At 33.5% G+C, this 20818-nt stretch overlaps 5 protein-coding genes across 6 annotated transcripts; 2 read left to right on the plus strand and 3 right to left on the minus strand.

Moving 5' to 3' along the window:
- Window positions 1-733, plus strand: LOC113873729. The gene is made up of 4 exons (XM_027512012.1): window positions 1-102; window positions 200-337; window positions 434-507; window positions 601-733. Exons 1-4 carry the CDS (start codon window positions 43-45, stop codon window positions 731-733), a joined length of 405 nt encoding a protein of 134 aa, XP_027367813.1. The 5' UTR covers window positions 1-42.
- A 3396-nt stretch (window positions 734-4129) lies between these two features.
- LOC113873571 (putative expansin-A17) lies at window positions 4130-5137 on the plus strand. The gene is made up of 3 exons (XM_027511739.1): window positions 4130-4262; window positions 4364-4685; window positions 4828-5137. The coding sequence occupies exons 1-3, from the start codon at window positions 4130-4132 to the stop codon at window positions 5135-5137; spliced, it is 765 nt and encodes a 254-aa protein (XP_027367540.1).
- Window positions 5138-6176: 1039 nt separating this feature from the next.
- Window positions 6177-8743, minus strand: LOC113873568 (protein COP1 SUPPRESSOR 2). The gene is made up of 6 exons (XM_027511734.1): window positions 8535-8743; window positions 8210-8425; window positions 7999-8122; window positions 7703-7776; window positions 6984-7141; window positions 6177-6782 (listed from the first exon to the last, which is right to left on the minus strand). Exons 1-6 carry the CDS (start codon window positions 8663-8665, stop codon window positions 6613-6615), a joined length of 873 nt encoding a protein of 290 aa, XP_027367535.1. The 5' UTR covers window positions 8666-8743; the 3' UTR covers window positions 6177-6612.
- Window positions 8744-9756: 1013 nt separating this feature from the next.
- On the minus strand, window positions 9757-10536 carry LOC113873572 (germin-like protein subfamily 2 member 4). The gene is made up of 2 exons (XM_027511741.1): window positions 10422-10536; window positions 9757-10304 (listed from the first exon to the last, which is right to left on the minus strand). The coding sequence occupies exons 1-2, from the start codon at window positions 10534-10536 to the stop codon at window positions 9757-9759; spliced, it is 663 nt and encodes a 220-aa protein (XP_027367542.1).
- Window positions 10537-14357: 3821 nt separating this feature from the next.
- On the minus strand, window positions 14358-20327 carry LOC113873564 (protein phosphatase 2C 32). 2 transcript variants are annotated; one of them, XM_027511728.1, is made up of 6 exons: window positions 18189-20232; window positions 18014-18131; window positions 17196-17953; window positions 16894-17007; window positions 15136-15400; window positions 14410-14620 (listed from the first exon to the last, which is right to left on the minus strand). In XM_027511728.1, the coding sequence occupies exons 1-6, from the start codon at window positions 19377-19379 to the stop codon at window positions 14505-14507; spliced, it is 2562 nt and encodes an 853-aa protein (XP_027367529.1). In that variant the 5' UTR covers window positions 19380-20232; the 3' UTR covers window positions 14410-14504. The 2 variants fall into 2 exon arrangements, with proteins under 2 accessions (XP_027367528.1, XP_027367529.1); XM_027511727.1 differs by having other exon boundaries at window positions 14358-14620; window positions 17196-20327.
- Window positions 20328-20818: the final 491 nt, after the last annotated feature.

Raw genomic sequence — 20818 nt, forward strand, 5'->3', positions numbered from 1 at the left:
TAGAACACGAACTTCATATACTTGTACCTGTAGGCGTAACCTATGTCAACTCAAAGGGAAAGCACAGAGAGCAGAGCTACGAGGAAGCGCATGAAACCAGCGGTATTCGTTTTCGTCTTTCAACCTTTTTTCTGTTTCGTTCTTTACAGCATCCTTTACCGTTTCATTTTTTTTTTTTTTTTTTGGTCACAATAAACAGGTGGAAGAAAAGGCAGGAGATGAAGCAGAATCCATAACTGAACAGGAGGAAGAATTTGAGACGAACATTACTGGACTTGAAGAAATGGAACTCAGTATCTCTCTTATTCTTGAGAAGATTGAAAATTATACTCAGAGGGTAGCTCTATATAGTTAAACATCGTGTGAGGCTTGGAAACATACTGTATAAAAAATTCAACTCTTTGATATATGATAAATGATGGATCGCATGCAGGTATCTGAGCTCCTAGAATCAGGGAAAACCATGTTTAAGGAGCTAAGCAATGAATTTGAAGAAAAACTGATTATGTGGGATATGAAATTACCACTTCTTTCTTTACTTTTAATATTGATGTTATTTGTTTTTCTGTGGTATGATCCTGTTAACTTCCTAATGTGCAGGATTCATAAGGAGCAAGTAGAAAAATGGCAGGAAGAAATCAAAGAATTGCGTGCACTTGATGCCTCAAACGAGGAAGCGAATGCTCTCTTGCTTAATGCTCGATATCTTCTTCAGATCACTCGTAATGATTAGTGAGGGTAATCTTCTAATGTCTAAGTGCATTCGTAAACATAATCGATCACCCTGTGTTGAGGCATTAGGAATTTAGGATTGAATTAAATTGACTTGGACTGTGGTCATCATCTGATTAATCTTATTCTGCAAAATATATACTCATCACAATTGATTAATCTGGTCGTGGGAACGGTAGAAATTTTAGTAGTAATACCAACGACACTCAACTCAAGCTAATCGGTAGCATTTCAGTATTTCAGTTTGAGAGATGGCAATTCAAGAACAGGAAAGGTGGTGTTTAAAATTTTCGAAAAGTGCTGCATTGTAGAAAGACGCTTAAGTTCAGTCCTTTTTAAATGCATCTTTGCTTTCAAAGTTATTCTTAATATGTTCTTTTTCTTTACACTAATAACATTTTATCCTTTTTTTTTTCACATAATTTAGAGTGTGAACGATTTCCTGATTTTATGCTCCTATCTCTGTTAATTGTCATACTTATATAATTTACAATAGAACTATTATGGTTCATCTTCTGTTCTTTAGATTATATATTATCTTTCACATCATTAATAATAATGTTATTTTTACCCCCACCGTACAGTATCAATAAAATATTCAAATGATTTTAATAAAGAATATAACAGAATGATAGTTTGGTCTTTATCATTAATTTTAACCTTGACACTCTGAAGATTCAAGATAATTCGATTAAAATTATCAAGATAATATTTTACTAATATATTCTTGTACAACTACAACATATATAGACGTTGCTTTTAAGACAATCAATTAGTTAAATATTTCTTTTGAAATCTTTCTCGTTTTATATTTCCAAAATCATTTTTTTGTCAACTACTTACAAAATTTCATTAGTTAGCTCAATAAAATTATACTATACACCTTTTTTAATATATCTTTATTTACTTTATTTGTCTCAGTTGCACATGATTTTTATTCACTATCTAATGCTATTGTAGTTGTACATCCTTGATATGCCAAAATTGTCTTCATCTTCAATTTTTACAAAGTAAAATCATTCAATCCATTAAATTTCTCAACATTGAATTTGTATAAAAACATTATGATCACCAAATTTGGTCCTTGAAAAAAAAACAAGCTTTTAATACCGGTTGTTACAAGAGAAACAAAAAAGCGTAATATGAAAAATAAAAATACTCTAATTCTTGAAAATTTTCCATTTCTTGTTCCTTAGAAGTGTTTGGAGGGAGAATTTTAGAATTCATTAGAATTTGACATTAATAATTAAGAATGATTAAAATGTGAATCAAATATGAGAAGAATTATGAATGATAATTACAAAAAGTTAAATGTAATAAGTTATTTTAAAAAAAAAAATTTCTAATGGCATGTCATTTAAAATTCTTTATACTTGGCATAAAAATTCTCTAACTAAAATTCTGAAGTATTTTATAATTAATGTGGTTAAGTCAACATAAATTAATCTATAATCAATGGAACTTATGAATAAAAGTGTTTTTTCAACTTTTAAAGTTTATCTACATAATAATTCATAACTAACAATAACAATTCATAACTCTCTCTTACAACCTATTAAAGAGAACATTAAGTAAATGAAGAGAATGCATTCAAGAGAAAGAGCTAACTGTCTTTAATTCCTTTCTTTGTTACTACTGCTACTAAAATAAATTCTCGATATTAGATTCCATCTCAAGAACATACGATGCAGCAATTCAAGGCCTTCAAATATTTTGCACCATTCCTTACTATGCTAATGTAAGCGGTTCTTCTAATTCAGTATTTTCAGAAAAATTGAAGTTTTATTTTTCCGGGAAAAAATATTTTAAATTATATAGGAGGGTAAGTAATTCCCATTCAACAATGACCACCGTGACTCTCGTGTGTGAAGGAGTAGTTTGGTGAACATGGCAAGGGAGGGATGCCATCAGCCATGTGCTGTGAAGTAGCTCCACGAGATAAGGCATAATATATGGCATATATTCTTGGGCATTTTTATAGCTGACTTGTTCATGTTTGTCAAAATTTTGATAGTTGCTAATATAAAAAGTTTCCATTTCCTGATAAACAAGGTAAGACCCTCGCACATAATAAGGCATTGCACGTTACTACTGCCACTGAAGCAAACGTTTGTAATCATATTTTCTTCAACTATTGCGTGCAAGAATGGACTTCGGGTCATACAAAAAGTAGCAATATAATTTTTATTACAACTTTTGTTATTAAATAAATTTATATCATTAAATAAGGCGTTAAACTAAATAAAAAGTGAGATTCACTTCATTTCATGATACTTACCAAATTTTTATCTAATAATTAATAAGGTGTCCAGAATTGTCTCGAAAGGTATGTCATTAACATTTTTCTTTCTAAGATATATGAGTACAAGAGAAATAAAAATGGGTTAAACTTTTAACATTAGTGCTTTCACGATTAAGTGTTGACAAGTTTGATATCTTAAAAGGACTTTTCCTGAAATATTTATTTTAGCTTTGAGCTTTCAAGATTACTGTTTTAAAAACTAAGTCAGGGTTAAGCAAGATTTTGAGGCAAGGGACGAATTGAGGAAAGTACAAGCGTGGGCCAGATTCCTCTATTTTTGCAATTTTTTAATATATAAGTTGATTATGTATTCTAAAATTGTAATTGTATAATTTATAAATATTATTTTATATCAAAATTTGTTCACTTATAATTCTTCCCTCAAAGGTTTTCTCGATCTATCCTTGTATATAACTCTACGTTGCGGTTCAATTGTAGTTTTTAAATACTATTTAAATAGTTGATTTTTTGACAACGAGAATGGAGAAGAATCTTCTATTTGCTAGTTTGTCATTAAAAGAGTATTATTCTGACAAAATTCACACAATTTATGTAATGCATGTTCCTTCAAAAAATCAACTATCAACTATTTTATGCATGTTCTTTTAAACAATACAATTTACTTCGAAGCAATCTGAGCTGCAAATTGAATTTGATTGTACCAATTACGTACCACGGATTCTATGACCGACAAAGCATGTTCCTTCACTGCACAATGAGGCTAATCGAACCATTTGAACAAAGTGTAAGATGTAGAATTGAATATTAATCTAATTACGTTTCAAGCGCGTGTTCAATAGTTAGCATCCATCGTTTCATATAATTTAGATGGGTCGAGTCTCATTCACAGCCACCTATCCAAGCCTAACTCACTCCCCTATTTCTTTAATGCATGTATCACACACTACCTCTTTTTATGATAAAAGACCGATTTTTTATCAACATCACATTTTTTGTTAGAAAATATGATTTGAAGTCAATTATATCTATGGGCTAACTAAACGTCCCTAACCGCTGTTATAAATATCCCCTCACAATCTGTCATCTTAAGCAGCAAATTAAGAAAGTCTTTGTTCAGAAAGAGAGATAGAGGAGATGGAGAAACAAATTTTCAATGCTCTAATATTGCTTGTGGGGTTATTCACCACAGAGCTTAGAGTAGTATCCGCAATTTGGCTGCAAGCTCATGCAACTTTCTATGGTGGAAGTGATGCCTCAGGAACAATGGGTAAAATGCATCTACATTTAGTTTTAAGTAGAAAATAAGAACAATGCAATTTCCACATGATATTAATTATGAAACGAGTAACTTGTTTGTACTTGCTTTAGGAGGAGCTTGTGGGTACGGAAATCTCTACACAGATGGTTATGGAATAAAAACATCTGCATTGAGTACTGCTTTGTTTAATGATGGCAAGTCATGCGGTGGTTGCTATCAGATAGTTTGTGACGCAAAGCAAGTGCCTCAATGGTGCCTCAAGGGTACTTCCATCACAATCACTGCTACAAATTTCTGCCCCCCAAACTATGCACTCCCTAGTGACAATGGTGGTTGGTGTAATCCTCCTAGACCTCACTTTGACATGTCACAACCTGCTTTTGAGATGATCGCCAAATACAAGGCTGGCATTGTTCCGATTTTGTACAGAAAGTATGTTATATTATGTTATATTATTTCCTAACTCAGTGTTCATTTATTTTCTAATAAGTGAAAATTATTTGAACTTATCAAAATGATTAATACAGCTAGCTAGCTAACCAATAATGTTGAAATTTGGGGTGCATCTATGCAGAGTTGGGTGCAAAAGGAGTGGAGGTGTAAGATTTACCATCAATGGGAAAGACTATTTTGAACTAGTGCTTATAAGCAACGTGGGTGGAATGGGAGAGATTTCACGAGTTTGGATCAAAGGGTCTAAAGTGAGTAACTGGGAAACCATGTCAAGGAATTGGGGAGCTAACTGGCAAAGCTTAAGCTATCTCAATGGTCAGAGCTTGTCCTTCAGAGTTCAACTCAGCAATGGAAGGACTCAAACAGCATATAATGTGGCACCTTCCACTTGGACATTTGGCCAGTCTTTCATCAGCAAGGTTCAGTTCTGAATGGAACAATAAATATAAATATTATTCAGCAATAGCATTCTTCTACTTCATCCCTTTATAGTTATGCCCTTGTACTGATTGGATGCTTTTGAAGGGGTTGTGGCTAGATAATTTTAGCATTTTGCGATGGGGTTGTGGCTAGATAATTTTAGCATTTTGCGATGAAGTCCACAGACTTAGGTAATGTGTTTCTTTTTTCTTTTAATGTAAAAAGAAATTGGGCAAATTTGTAAGCTCAAACATGTGAAGCTAGTTACATACTTGAGGATTGCAATGATATACCTTGTAAAATGATCTGCACACCTCGTAGCACTTTTCTTTGTTAGAGAATGAAGGCTACTTATTCAGTTCAATCGCCCCTTAAAAGGCTTTTAGATCGGATAAACTGATAAAAATATACCCGCGAAGCAGAACATCAGCCTGTTCTAATTGTTTTTAATCGCAACATGCCCACTGGGCCTGAATGTTTTTCTGTTTGTAATGTTCCAAACGGAGTTTCCAGGTAGCATGAGAGATACTTGACAAAAAAAAAAAACGGTAGCAAGTGATAATCACCATCATCCAACTTCATTGTCGGTGCATCAGAATTCGTGTAAATTGTTTTCAACGAATAAACAAACAAGCACCTTGCTTGTTTAAAATTCTTGTAGGTTTTTTTATAAGTTATTTTAGATTTAATTGAATTGAAAATGATACTTTAATCCTGATAAAAAATAATATATAATTAATAAAGTAAAATTATATTCACCTTATTAACAATGAATGCAATTATTAAACATTCAAAAAGAGAACTTTATCGTTTATAATAATAGACCTACCGAAACAGAATTACTTCCGGCAGTAAAAAATAGCTATGATATAAACCAAAAAAATATTCACCTTTACAGTAATTCATTTTATCAACATCAATTTTATTCAAATTATTTTTGAGAATCTAAAATATAAACCCAACTCCTTCAATTGGTTACTTTAAAAAGTGATTTTGGTTGGGCAAACATAGCTGTTGACATTATGAACGACTAACACGAAACTTTCCAGTGGGAAAAAAAAAATACTTTTAGGTTTCATTATAATACATGCAGATCGGCCTACAAGGAACCTGATAGCAGCATCACCACTTTGGCCATTGCCAAAATTGTTCATACTTACAGGCTAACAACAAGTTACCGATGTCCAACCAAAAAGATGTGCCAAGTATCACAATTCTCTAGTTGCTTCTTATCATAGGCCACTTAATAGTCAGACTTGATGCTGGCAGTGGCTAAAATAATACATTCTTGTTACTTAACAGTTTTTCTGAAAAAGAAACGACAACCAACAAAAATTAACGCTGGAGCAGCTGTACGATCTTCTGCTGCAATTTTAACACTGAAGAAATTGGTGCAAATCAATGGCATGCCATTCAACAGAAGTTGGGGTTCTACCAATCCTTGATGGTATGTTTGTAAAATATGCCAGAAAGTATAGCCTTCATGTCATCTTCGCATTACACGGTGACGTTCTCGTTTCCTGAAGCGCTCTAACATGAATTCATCTGTTGCAGCCTGCCTCCTTACTGCTCCAGCTGCATCAGTGCTGGAATCATTTTGTTTGGATCCAGAACTGTCATCCTGTACACTTCTATCTTTGTACAACTCTGGATGTTCTGCAAATTAGTTGCTTTTAAGGTCAGTAACTGGAATGCTTTAAAACAATTGAAAGTAATCAACTAAGTGACAGAACTTCATCCATAATGGCAAATGCCACAAGACGAATTAATAGATAACTAAAGCAAAGCTGACTATGGCACGGAAAACAAGCAAAAACACGTAAGTACTCTAAAATGACAGTATCAAGAAAATGAAACCTCTTCTAAGTTTTTCAGCATAATCCCGGCCACGCTGGAAATAGTCAGCACTATAACTTGATGGAATGCTGAAATCCGATTTTGTCCGACCCAAAAGCTTCTTTTCCTGTAGAAGCTTCTTAGCAGCCTCTGTTTCTTCAATATTTTTTAATTTATATCTGCATACATGAAATCAAACCCCAAGAAGACACATCACCCATTTACTTCCTCAATGTATAAGTTCATAAAGCAACATAAGACAAACACCAGCACGTACTAGCAACATATAAGAGAAACTATTTCACTTTAAAACCAATGAACCAAGTACAAGAATAAATCAACTGGAATGTAAATCATTTAAGAATTGAACTTTCAGCCAACAAGTTGTAGTCCTTAAAATCTGGTTGTTTGTTTCCAATTATAGGCACTGAGGTAGTGTTTGGTGTATAAACAGAACAAAATATTCTATTGTGTTCTCCTTGATTCCACTCCTTTCACTGGAACAAAAAATGTAATACAACATTCTGTCCATGTTCTATTTTTAAAATGCACCAAGCATAGAACAAAAGTTATATGCTATGTTCTTGCCCACTTTAACATGCCTACAAACACTACCTGACTACTTGTACAAATCAATTAATTAGTATGAAAAAAAAAAACTGCTTGAGTTTTAAATGCCTCTTCAATAAATATTTCAAACTAAATACACAGCCCATTGCAAGAGAAACGAGAAAGCATACTCGATTGGAAGCTGAACCTCAGCAATACCAGTAGTCCACTGAGTAGAGCTTTCTTCTGAATTTCGCCTTTTTACCTGATAGGACATAATATTTTTAAAACAAGAACGGAAAAATAAAAACAACCATTAGACGAATCCAACAAAAGACAACGCATATAGAGGAGTACGATGAAGCTACACTATCAGACACTAACATCATTCATATCCTTAACAGTTCTGTCAGCTGCTATAAACTAAAATGGGGGGAGGGGGGAAGCCAATAAACTGAAGGTTGCAAAACAAAATGCAGCCACTCACTTTAAGATGCTCAGGGATCTTGTACAGTTCATCCTCAGCACGTTTCAACTCATTTTCAACTTGATCTGCGGCATCAATTGTCCTACCCCTCTTCTTCGCTAACTCGTGCTCAATATACTTGACCCTGTTCAAGTAATAAGTAGCAGTAACATCAATAAACACATCCAAATTCAGAAACCTCAGCACAAACACAATACATATACACACGCACATATTGGGGTCTTCGACCATAACAGCGGTCTCTTGAGCGAAGGTGTCTTGAAGAACGAGCTCGTCCTTGTCACCACCGTCGCCGTCGTTCTTGTCGGAGGCTTTCGCGGCTAAACCACCGGTAATTCCAGTCTGCACTAGCAAACTAGGGTTTGCTGGAATTCCCGATTTCCTTTCCCTCTGCTTCTGGAGAAGCTTAATCTCTTCCAATGCCATTCTGTTGCGTCAATTATCATTGGATCAATAAAAGGAAAGGAAACCCTGACGTGAATTCAGCAATCGGAATTGAGAAAAGGAGAGAGAGAGAGAGAGAGAGAGAGAGAAACCTTCTTTCTCGTTCGTCGTCGGATTCATTGTTTTGCGACTGTGGGAATTGGTGTTCTTCGTTTGAAGCACTTCGCTTTCGGTAGTTCTTCTTTCGCTGCTGCTGCTGCTGTTGTTGTTTCGAATCTTCCATCGTTCCTCTTCTCAGCGGTAACGCATCGATCACATAAGAATGCGACGCGGAGTTTTAAACGCAACGTTTTTAAATTCAATCCCACCACTTCTCACTTCTGGAAAGCCGTGTTTGAAAGATTTTATGAAAAAAATTATGAATTTTTTAAAAATTAGTATTACAATTAAATACATAATATGTACTACAAATTATAGTTATTAATTAAATTAGTGATTGAAACATACACTTGTAAAAGAATTATGTAAATACACGTGCGTGGAGGATGAAATTATATTACTATAACTTAAAATTCAATCTTATAATTTGTATGGATTTACTTGTTGAGCTATAACGGGATGTTATTTAAATTATTTATATTAAATTTTTTCAAAATAATTAATTATAAGAATGTAACTAAATATTTTTATTTTTATATATTTTAAAATATATATTATGTTAATTTTGATATATAAAAATAAAATATTAATAAATTTTAGATTTATTTAAAATTTTAAAACTATGATTAAATTTTTAATTTAAAAAATACTTTTAAAATTAAATTATCTAATAAAAAATTAAATAATATAAAATAAGTTTAAGTTATACTATACAATTTGATCAAATTATACAAATGTAAATTATCCATTCATACACTGCTTAATAATTTTTTTATGAATAATTTAATTATTAAATTAAAATTTTTAATTATATAGATTATGATTGCAAATTTTAAAAAATTCAATATAAAATTATTTAATATTTTATTTGTGTACATCAAATTTACCGAAATATATACATTAAAATAACTTGATTACTTCGGATTCTGAGATGTCTGCATTTTACCATGTTGATTTAACAGGTAACCAACACGGAAGAGAAAAGTGAGGAGCCAACGGTCCAGTCTTTATTCAGTGTTTACAAAACCAATTAATCCCAAAGACAAGAAATAAAACTATACCCACGTAAAAGGTAGCAGGTTCTCCCTTAGAAAATTTGCATTATTCTTGACACATACTAAACAATATCCGCGATATAATTCCACACTCGTTACCACATCGATGAGCAAAATGCTACACAATAAGTGATTCAATGATCATTAAGCTCTACTTAAATTAACTCTTCTTAGGAGCAAGCTTGGTCTTGATATTGTCAACCTCTTTAATATCAATCTGGAAGGCCTGAGCAAGCACATTATCTGGCACAGGTGGTGTTGAGGTAAACAAAGCTGCAGCTATAGACAAGGTTCCAGGAAGTTGGCTGTTGAAGGCAGAAAGCACAGAAGCAGGTTTATCTCCATTGTTCTTCTGATAGTGCACCAAACCTTTTGGGAACACAAAGACTTCACCTTTCTTAATGGACTTTGAGATGAGCTTGTTGCCTGTGGTAATAAAACCCACATCTAATTCACCTTCCAACACAAACACAATCTCAGTTGCACGAGGGTGTGTGTGAGGTGGGTTAAGTCCCCCAGCTTTGTAGTCTATCCTTGAGAAAGACAGCCCCAGTGTGTTAAGACCTGGAATTTTTTCCACATTGGATGCAGTAACCACAGATCCAAGTGTATTGTTGATAACACCAGGTTTAGCTAGACCATCAAAGAAGAAATCAGCTTCTGTGATATTTGCCTCAACCTTGCAAGCAAACCCATTAACCTTAACACATGCAAAAAACATATTGTACTAATTTTCTAAACACAATTTTGGTACTACTATTTGAAGTATATTAAGGAGCGGAGGGAGAAATTAAAATGGTAGCTGATAATGTATATTATTATTGCCTGAAGAAGGAAGTGCTACACAAAGGTCTTGAAGTGTGTCAGGGTCAGAAGAGAATGCAAAAGAAATGGCATAGCAGAAGAAGGCCAAAACTGCCAAAGTGTTTGTTGGCGACATAGTGTGGAAGATAATTGTATTAATTGCAAGAGTGAAGTGTTTGAATGATGAGTCGAATAGCTAGGGATAAGAGAGGAATGTTGTGCTGGATGATGAGGAATGTGGCAAGTTGTGCTCTTTATATATGCATAATTTGTAAACGTGCAACGGTTTTGGGTAGAGTAGATGGAACTTGTGAAGGTTAAGTATTAGTGAATTTATTCCTTCAACTTAAATTCAAAGCAATTGTGAAAAATGGCTTAATGGGAATTATTTGAAGTCTTTACTAGAACAGAAAATTATTCATGTGAATAGAAATCAACGTATAGATTAGTTTGTTTATTGCTGGGAAAATGCCATAATTGACTATCCAATGAAGAGGAGTTTGGTGAGAGATGTAAGGTGAGAAATAGAACCATGCATACTGATTAACTCGAGAGCTCGTCTTCTGTCTTTCTTTCCCCTTTTTTCTTATTTCTTCCACCAAATTTAGTTCGAACGGTAAACCAATCATTTTTTTTTATTTGATTATTTCTTATTATATTATTTAGTTCAACTATGATTAAATTATCCTATTAGTCATCTAAACTAATATGATATATCAATCATGTTTGTGGTTCGATTGTTTCTTTGTTATGCTATTGGGTTTAATTATGACTAAAGTATCAAATGATACTTAAATTAATGAAATTACTACCTAAAGATATTTCAAATTCAATTTTTTATTTGATTATATTTATATATAATATTATATTATCCTTGAGTGGGTATAAAGAGAAATTGACTTTGAAGATTGGCACGAAATACGAAATCTGAACAACCTTGGGAATAGCTAGCCATTGCTTCAGTTCTCCAGTTGCGTTCACTGTTATACTTTTGGACAGATTATGAATGAATTAAGGGATATAAAGGAGTGTTTCATAACATAATTCATACTTAGAAGGGATGGAGTCATTTTTTAAGTCAAATAATTTGGATGTGATATTAGCTATCTTGCAAATGCTTTTTCATTGGAAGTGCTTCACCTGGATTTGCAAATTATGGATAACGAGCTTTTATTGTCTGAAAATAAGGAAGTTCTTAATACATTACTTAATAGTTAAATATTAATTAATTTCGTTATCATGTTAACTAGTAATTACTTCACTATATGGAATGTTCTTGAAATGGCATGAAGTCGTGGAATTTGGGAATTATTATATAAACTTTATTATCAAGGATCCAAGTGAGAACTTCCACCATAGTCTCCTTCAACGTCAGTAAACGGTTTCCATCAGGCATCGACCATGAGAACTTCCAGAACCCCATTTCCGTAACTTTCTTGTTTCTTGTTAATCATTTTTGTTTAATTTATTTATCTATATTAAAAAATAAATGTGATATCAAAATTAATTAAATAATATCACAATACTCTATTAAACGATAATATAACTTCTTTTTTAGTACATTTAGTGCATCAAAATTAGGTTTTAGATAATTATCGGACAAGTGATATTTATACTTCATTTTTACCATTATATAAAAAGGGTTAAAATTTTACAATTTATTGATAATCAAACTTGTAACGTGACACAGTAGTCACATATCAAACAAGACAGTTAATTTAACATTTTCAAAATTTAGTTTGGAGAAAATAAGTTTGACCAAATTAATTGGATACTTCTATTAAATATAATTAACATCTATATTATAAATGAAAATGCAGTGAGACATTGAATAGATTTATTATTTTCACAGTTAATTATGTATATTTTTTAAGTTTAAAATTGACAAAGAATAATTATAAACTATACTTTCTCTTTTTGTAACTGATTTTTAATTTTTACTCTCTTTTCTTAATTCCATTCTAACTTTAGAGTTAAAAATTATTACTTAATTTTTCTTATTACCTTGTATAAATTTCTAAATTTTTTATAAAAATTTATGTTTACATTTATAAAAAAAAACCACTCCATGACTATACAGTAAAATAAAATACACATGCATTGGACAAGCTTCTACTAGTTAAGTTAAATTGATATGATCACTTATCTCATCACGTAATGTTTTTAGAGGAGAAAACAGTAAAAAAAGTGCAAAGTTCACCATAAATACATGATTATCTTGTCTTTTCTTTTTCCAAATTTTACATGATGAAGATTAAAAAAAAACAAACAAAAATCTACTCAGACAAATAAGAGCTCAAATCTATACTTATTTTTTTAACACCAGAGATCTGAATCTTAAAAACTTTTTTAATATATAGATTGCTAACTTTTTTATTTAAATAATACATTTTTAAAAATAAATTCTTAAAATAAGGTTTATGCTAAATTATTTCTGTGTCTGGGGCTTTTTTTTGCCAGGTTGGCAGTAGTATCGGACATACATAGACCATAGTAAATTTTTATTATTATTTTAATAGAGTATCGTTCCAAAATTACCGATACTATATCAGACACAAACACTTGTCAACATCGCACGAGTATCGGACAAAGTGAAACGATAACATATTTTTATAATTATTTTAATATATTATTGTCGTCCAGCATTCGAAACTCATATTTTTTTAATCAATTTTAATACTATCGTTGCAGATTAACCGATACTCAATATTTCAAAAAGAACGAAAAATGCCTTATAAATCAATTTTAGAGAGCGGTTCAATTTGAACCGCTCTCATAAATCTATTTTAGAGAGCGGTTCAACTTGAACCGCTCTCATAAGTCATCTTTAGAGATAATAATCGATTTCAATCTGTAATTTAGGACCCGATATTGGTGAACTGGAATAGTTGTTGTTGCTGCCGGCATTAAAGGTTAGAATTCTATATCAAATGCAGTTTAACTTTTTTTTTGTAAATTTTGTATCAGATTTTAGTAATTATATGTATGAAATGAAAAATGTGAAAGTTTGTATATGTAAAAACTGTGCATTTGACTTAGAACCGAAAAAAAATAATTTTTAAGATTGTAATTTAATTTTCCAAATTTGTTTTTAAAGTGTAATTTATAGATATATATTAATTTGTTGAGTGTAATTGATATATTTATTAATTTGTGATAAATAAATTATATATAAAAATTGATTGATATAAAAAAAATAGATATATAAGTAGTGCTATTTTGTTATTGGTTGATATATGTAATATTATGTTTAGGGAAATCATATATAAAAATCAAAAGTCTCTAAAGATGACTTATGAGAGCGGTTCAAATTGAACCGCTCTCTAAAGGTGACTTAATTTGAACCGCTCTTTAAAGATGAGTTACGAGAGCGGTTCAATTTGAACCGCTCTCTAAAATTTAGTTATAAGTCATTTTTTGTTCCTTTGAAAATATTGAGTATCGGTTAATCTGCAACAATAGTATTAAAATTGATTAAAAAAAATGAGTTTCGAATGCTGGACGACGATAATATATTAAAATAATTATAAAAATATGTTATCGTTTCACTTTGTCCGATACTCGTGCGATGTTCACAAGTATCTGTGTCTAGTATAGTATCGGTAATTTTGGAACGATACTCTATTAAAATAATAATAAAAATTTACTATCGTCTGTTCGATACTACTGCCAACCTGGCAAAAAAAAGCCTCAGACACGGAAATAGTTTAGCATAAACCTTATTTTAAGAATTTGTTTTTAAAAATGTATTATTTAAATAAAAAAGCCTAGATTGCTTGTGTCAATCATTGGAATTGTAATGATTCACATTCGAAATACATTAGATCCATTAATATTTATAAAAATCCAGATGCCACGTCTATCTATATGGTAAAATATTAAAAGCACGTGCTACCATTTTTCATAAACTGGATCTCATATTAAATTCAGTTAGCGACAGGAGAGAAATATAATTTCCATTTCAAAATATATTTCAGAGACTAATTTTTATTTCTAAAATCATTTTACTCTTGGCCCAAAATTGTTCCAGCATCAAGACAACATGCAAATATGAAGGCACTTAACAAAAAATTAAAAAGAAGCATTTAGAGAGGGGGCAAGGAATTATCCTGATGATCTCCAAATCCTTCCCTCCAAAGAAACCACCATAACAGATACATCATCATGATATTTACGTCGATCTCCATGAGGAATATCAAGCAATTCATGAAAGTCCATTCCTGCAAGAAGTATATAAAAAATATATGTTTAAATGGAACCAAAATATATTCCAGTGGACAAGAAATATCAGGTGATAGGATTCAGGACTTGGTCACAGATATGCAAGAATCTGCTCAGAACTAATAATTCAAGAATCAAGAAAAACTGAAAAAAGAAAACCTTTGCACCCGTAAAACAGTACAAACAGATAATATCTTTAAACCAAGCACAATATAGAAAAATTATGGTAGAAGCTACATTAGATCTGTGAAGTTGGAAACATTCAACATCACTGACCCAATATGGCAGCTTAAAAGATGAGTATAACAAATGGCAATTAAAACTTATTGCTTTCAGCATTGTAGAGTCACCTCGGTAAAGTTGGTACTCTACTGAGAAAAATATTTAGTATTGAAGGACTGGATATTAAGAAAATAGAATGGAAGCAAAGTTGAGAATTTAAATGGAAACTTAGATGCAAATATTTACGTTAACTCAAGAATATCCGAGGGGCTGGGAATGGAAAGCAACTGACCATTCTTTTTAGCAGCACAAAGAAGAAGCTCTGCGATAAGGTATTGTGCAGGATCACCTCCCGGGACATTTTCCATGAACCATGTGACATGGGCAACCACCTCTTCATTGCTGAAATATTGGTAAAGCCCATCAGAGGAGAGTACCAAGAACCGATCACTTGAGGAAAGTCGGTGATGAATGACAGAAGGAGTGCAGCTTAGGTAAGGTGTAGTGTCCACATAATCAACTTGAAACACCTCCAGTAGAGCTTCGTTAAAAGATGGCTAAACAAAAATAATAAAGGTTAGAAAAGGTTTGAATGATTCCACATTAGATAGATTAAATAAAACAAACAGTGCAAGTTGTTGTTGGTGTCAACATAAAAAATTAGTATAATGTATGCAAATGATCTGATTTGTCACTATTCCTCTACCATGCCTCAAGTAGCTAGCACTCCAACAATGTACGGGTGGGCCATCTAACTCCCAGCACAAAAATAAATAAATAGATTTTTCTCGCATTTAATTCCCTACTATTCTCAGCCTGAAGCATCAATGAATCTTCACAACTACAAGTAATGGTCAATTGGAAATGTGTCTGATCCAATGTAATAATATAATAACATACCGCACCAGATACTCCTCAAAGCTTAGCCTGCTAAAAAGTAATATTACTACCAAAAATCCAGCCTGTTGATCCAATGTTCCATCCTTCTTTCAACTGTTTCCGTTCAAACTAGACTAGACTTCAGTAATTAAAATGTGATTAATCCACCATGGACTATGTCATCCCTTACTGGCCGCTGACATTTTCTAAGTTAAAAAAAGAAAGATATCATTACTTAAATAAGAGGGTGAGAAAAAGCGAGAGAGAGAAATGAGAACCCTCTAAATGGATCACCATAGATATCCTTTTTGCTAGAGAACCACTACCAAGAGGGGCTTATAAATCTGTTTATACTTTATACAGTTTGGATCCTGAATTGTCAGGACTCAGACTACCTATATTTTAGGCCACTTACCAAATCAAAGTGTTAAGAAATAAATAGCCAAACATTAGTGGGTATACACAATCTTGTGGACCCAGATTCCAAGAGTGTTGACAAAACAAAGTCGTGTCCACTTGTCCACAACCACATGATCACATGATACAGGGAATTTACCATCAGGCCCTTATCTTTGATTACTCACTCCTTCCACCTGATATGGTTTCACTATCACACAGTTGAACCCAGCCCAACAAGGTCTTCAAGATGTACTTTCTACCATTCTTCTCTCTTCTCATCATATATTAAGTATCACTTCTCACAGCCATCTTCAAAATTTCTCCTAAATTTTATTTAGTTTTCCTTGCTTGAAATAGTGAAACCACCAGGACATGTACCATTTACTCTAAAACATACATACTAAATACTCCTCAAATGTGAAAAGCTGCAAATAAATATCTGAGGAAGAGAACAGAATAGATAGATAAATGGGGAAAGATGCAAAGCAAGCATTAATTGCTAAATTATCCTCTATGCTTTGATAGATACATCATTTATAAATTCACTTTCAAGGTGATAAGTGGAATCCACACATTCAAACACACACACACACAAGGAGAGAAGAGATTGAAAAAAGAATGTAAATTGATCAGTTTGGTGGTTGAATTTGTAATGAAGACACTGTTATATATATGAGTATGGAAACAAGTAGATTCCCTACTTATAAACTATAGACAAAAAGGACTGAAGCAAACTAAATTTATATAGGTCCAAGTCAGAAGATCAACTGACCCTCTTCAAGAACCCAGCACCAAATGCTCTGGTGACTTTTAAATGCCCTTTCACACGATCATTGAATATGGCTTGCTTATCATCAGGGTGTTCTGCTTTTATCCTAAAAACTTCCTGCAGGAAATAGGAAATTTTGAAAAAAAATCAGTATAATAATTCACAATAGTGTAGCTGACAAATTTTGAAACTAGACAAGATGACCATAATTTATTAATATTACTAAATAAGCATTACAAAAGCACAACTACTTGATTCACCATTATACAAAAAAAGGTTGGGGAAGGGGGGGGGGGGGACCACACCTCGTCAATACCAGTGCTGTGATCTGTGGAAAGCTGAACAGCCCTCATTTTTAATCTGCAAATGGATATCTCTCGATTTTTATTGATCTGGTTAACATGATTATTATGATTATGAATAGGGGACTCCTCCGATATCCTATCCAACTCCATGCGTACTAATGACTCCCTAGATTGATTTCTATGCCTCACATCATCCTTGACAAAACTTGGATTAGGATGACGATCATTTGGTCTTTCCTGTGCCAAAATCACACGACTATCTCCAAGGTTCATGATATAAACATCTTGATCCTTCATCAGCATCACTAAAACACATGATCCCATTAAAGCAAGCTCAGGATTTTTGTCTAGACTATGCTCCACCATTTCCATGTATGCCTCTTCTGCTTTTTCAAGAGCACGAGTCATTGCTCTTAAAACTACGTTATGATCTACTCCAGACTTACACTTTCTAATTGGTCCTGAGGCTTCCAACATTCTCTCATCAACAAAACTTTCCCCCCTATGCCAGTCATAACTCCAAGGAAAAAGTTTCTTATACAAGGACTTTGGCTTCTTGTACATTTTTCTAATTTTTGTACTGATAACTGACTTTCTTGAATTCTGCCTTTGTCCTGAAACAGAAAAAGCAGCTTTTGGCTCATGGTTAGTTGAATCAAACCTAGAGCCTCCATGTTCTCCTGATGTAGTGGGACCTTCATGTTGATGTCTACAGCTATGTTCTTTTACACTAGACGAGCAGGGTCTCATTCGGCCATCTAGTGTTGATTCCCAAGAAATAGAAGAATTTTTACAATGTTCTGAGACTGACAAAAAACCATGTTCATCCCAGGATTCCATCTGAAGTAGCTCATAAAGCCGCACACTTTTTCTACCTTTTCCAGTCAATTGTCCAAGTTGAACAGATGCTGGAACAGTACATGTGATACCAGGTAACTGTTGCTCAACATTCACCTTAACTACAGCATTTTCTTCAACTATCTCACTGTTAGCGGATTGATCCTTGATCATTATTGGACTGGAAGACGCTTCTAAACTTTCTTGATTTGAATTAGTTAGAGTATCAAACATTTCATGTTTACTGGATTCTGGAGGAACCATAGGTTTTACAGTTTCAGGGGCTATAGGTTTATGTTGACCTACAGGAATATCTTCATACTCCCAAAGTAAACCTTCCAATTCCTTGTTTATAAATCTATATAGATGGCTCATCAGAAAATCAGGCGCATCAGGTCCACTGAAACCATCATATATCCCAATAAACAACCACCCTTGTTCTTCAGAAAGCACCACATGAACTCTATCTTCGCCAGCCTTGCCATGAGCCCACTGCAAATTGTGCATATGTTTATACTCCCCTTCAGGTGGTTCAACTTCAACACAGCTCCTAGAGACTTCTGGTCGAAACTTTGGATCTTTGGAATGCCAGGCTAGTTGAGTCACTGGATGAAAGAATAACCTTTGCATCCAACTGCCACCCGCGGAATGCTTAGAGAAGGTCCGAGAAAGAGTGTTCTTCATTGGTCCACTTACACTTCTCATGAGATGTTGCAGTCGTGGCCTTTGACGACCACGTGCAAGTGGTGCCGAAAAGTTGGATTTGTCAGTGGCATCAAGAGGACCTGACATAACTCCCTTCTCTATTGGCCCAGACATGAAACCGCCACCCCTATCCAATGGACCTGAGCCAAAACCTCTCTCCAGAGGTCCAGACATGAAACCATTCAAGGGTCCAGAACCACGGGGTACAGGCTGCAAAGGGATTGCAGCAAATGAAGCAGTCCCCTCAAATGATGCAGCAGGTTCCAGGACGTCACTGGCAAACAATGCGCTCTGGTTACCAGTCCTCGCAGTTGAAACATTAGCACTAACAGAAGCCCCCGAAATCGTTTTGAATGTGGTTTCCGGAAAATTCTTACCCGACTTATGCATGCCAGAAGAATCTTCTATGCTATCATGCCTAAAGGATCCACTCAAGGTTTCAGAATCAAGGGTACTGGAATCAACCGTAAACCTACCAGAGTTTGATGGACTAATGGCAGGGGATTCAAAAATGGATGGCCTCACATAACAGAAGGAATGGCCTAAACCTTCATCTAATGGCTCTAGAAACTCCAAATCAACCCCACTTTTTCCATTGAATGGCACCAAACAGCCAACAACACGAGAAGTGCCGTTACCCATTATCACATACAAAACAACCTCAAACACCTAAGATGCTGATATATGATTCCTGTACTTCAGCACCCTCAGCAAATACAGATACAAACGAGAAACCCAACTCCTTGAAAACCCAATAAACCCCACAACCACCCCATCATCACTCAGCTGACCATGCATCATCATCAAATTCCCAACCCCAAAGCTATGCAAGCCATATGTTGTTTCCAGCAAACCCAACATAAAATGAAGTCAAAAAACACTCTTTCGCCCAAAGGGTACGAATCAACGAAATCCTCCACCGAGCAAATGTGTCAAACAGTGCCAAAGGGGTAAAAGCACAAAAAAACGAAAACCGCAATTTTACGAACACGTGATGATCTAACCTTGTGGCGTATCTATACGGGGGGTGGATCGAATGCACTCGCAAACAGATCTAAGAGCACCAGAAACAAAGTCAGAAATCCATTTCACAATTTATATGTAATATTTCTTCTTCTTCTCATGAAATAAATAGGAGAGAACCATACCCAAATGGATTCGACCCATTCATTCGGGCATAGCCACTGCTACAACCTTGACTTGAGTGTGAAATTGAGAAGTGAGGAGTGTGCTGTGTTGTGTTGGATTGGAATAAGAGGAAGAGTGAAGCTTGAAGACAAAGGCAAAATGTGGGTTTTTGGTTGCAATATTTAAAATTGAAATCCCAAAATAAAAATATTTAAAAATAATTGGAGATTTGGTTTGATGACGAGGAATCAATGTTGAGTTCATCAAGGACGGTCTCTTTCTAGGGGTTTTCAAATGGTTTAGGAGGGTAAAAAATAAAAGTATTTTAAAACAAAAAAAAAAGAGAAGAAAATACAAAATGAAAATTGATTAAATAATGGTAGTGAGTTGAAAAGTAGAAACTGTTGAATATGGGTTTGGTCATTTTCTCCTTTGTTTATGTGAATTTCCCTGCGAATGATTGGTGTGTTTTTTGGTGCTGTTGAAGTCAATAAATAAACCCTACCCCATCATCATTCTCATCAATGAAATTGAATGGTGGGATGCAGTGGGCCACCACCGTTCCCTAATTTATTTACCTCATTTTTACCAGTTTTGAAGCATAAAGATTATCTATATATCCACTTTGACATAATACGAGAATAGCTTCCAAACTCTGGTCATCAAGAAAGAAATCAAAAGGCACAAATGAAAATAAATCATCATTATATTCCTTTCTCCCTTTTTTCACCTATCTTCTAGCTTTACACGATTAGTCTTCCAAAATTTATGTGTAATTGTATTAATATTTTAAAAATTAACTATCAAATTATTTGTTTAAAAATGAAAAAAATTGCAATATTAATGCTTTATTTTATAATTTTGTTAATATTATTCCTTAAAATTGACTTTAAATAATCAAAAGTATAAGTATTATATTAAATTTTTATTATAATTTTACATTTTTAATAAAG

The sequence above is a fragment of the Abrus precatorius genome, unplaced genomic scaffold (assembly GCF_003935025.1).
Source record: "Abrus precatorius isolate BTA unplaced genomic scaffold, Abrus_2018 Scaffold7, whole genome shotgun sequence".
Lineage (NCBI taxonomy): Eukaryota > Viridiplantae > Streptophyta > Magnoliopsida > Fabales > Fabaceae > Abrus > Abrus precatorius.

What these genes read in the sequence shown, in the direction of transcription:
- LOC113873572 (XM_027511741.1), bottom strand. Translation starts at nt 10,536, where the DNA reads ATGTCGCCAACAAACACTTTGGCAGTTTTGGCCTTCTTCTGCTATGCC. An exon ending in TGTAGCACTTCCTTCTTCAG is followed by an intron (nt 10,305 to 10,421) that starts GCAATAATAATA and finishes TGTTTTTTGCAT; the next exon opens with GTGTTAAGGTTAATGGGTTT.
- LOC113873568 (XM_027511734.1), bottom strand. Translation starts at nt 8,665, where the DNA reads ATGGAAGATTCGAAACAACAACAGCAGCAGCAGCAGCGAAAGAAGAAC. An exon ending in ATGGTCGAAGACCCCAATAT is followed by an intron (nt 8,123 to 8,209) that starts GTGCGTGTGTAT and finishes TTACTTGAACAG; the next exon opens with GGTCAAGTATATTGAGCACG. An exon ending in GAGGTTCAGCTTCCAATCGA is followed by an intron (nt 7,142 to 7,702) that starts GTATGCTTTCTC and finishes TCATGTATGCAG; the next exon opens with ATATAAATTAAAAAATATTG.
- LOC113873564 (XM_027511727.1), bottom strand. Translation starts at nt 19,379, where the DNA reads ATGGGTAACGGCACTTCTCGTGTTGTTGGCTGTTTGGTGCCATTCAAT. An exon ending in GTGCTGGGTTCTTGAAGAGG is followed by an intron (nt 15,401 to 16,893) that starts GTCAGTTGATCT and finishes ATTTTTGTTTAG; the next exon opens with CCATCTTTTAACGAAGCTCT. An exon ending in TTGTGCTGCTAAAAAGAATG is followed by an intron (nt 14,621 to 15,135) that starts GTCAGTTGCTTT and finishes TACTTCTTGCAG; the next exon opens with GAATGGACTTTCATGAATTG.
- LOC113873729 (XM_027512012.1), top strand. Translation starts at nt 43, where the DNA reads ATGTCAACTCAAAGGGAAAGCACAGAGAGCAGAGCTACGAGGAAGCGC. An exon ending in TTGAAAATTATACTCAGAGG is followed by an intron (nt 338 to 433) that starts GTAGCTCTATAT and finishes GATCGCATGCAG; the next exon opens with GTATCTGAGCTCCTAGAATC. An exon ending in TTTGAAGAAAAACTGATTAT is followed by an intron (nt 508 to 600) that starts GTGGGATATGAA and finishes CCTAATGTGCAG; the next exon opens with GATTCATAAGGAGCAAGTAG.
- LOC113873571 (XM_027511739.1), top strand. Translation starts at nt 4,130, where the DNA reads ATGGAGAAACAAATTTTCAATGCTCTAATATTGCTTGTGGGGTTATTC. An exon ending in TGATGCCTCAGGAACAATGG is followed by an intron (nt 4,263 to 4,363) that starts GTAAAATGCATC and finishes TACTTGCTTTAG; the next exon opens with GAGGAGCTTGTGGGTACGGA. An exon ending in GTTCCGATTTTGTACAGAAA is followed by an intron (nt 4,686 to 4,827) that starts GTATGTTATATT and finishes GCATCTATGCAG; the next exon opens with AGTTGGGTGCAAAAGGAGTG.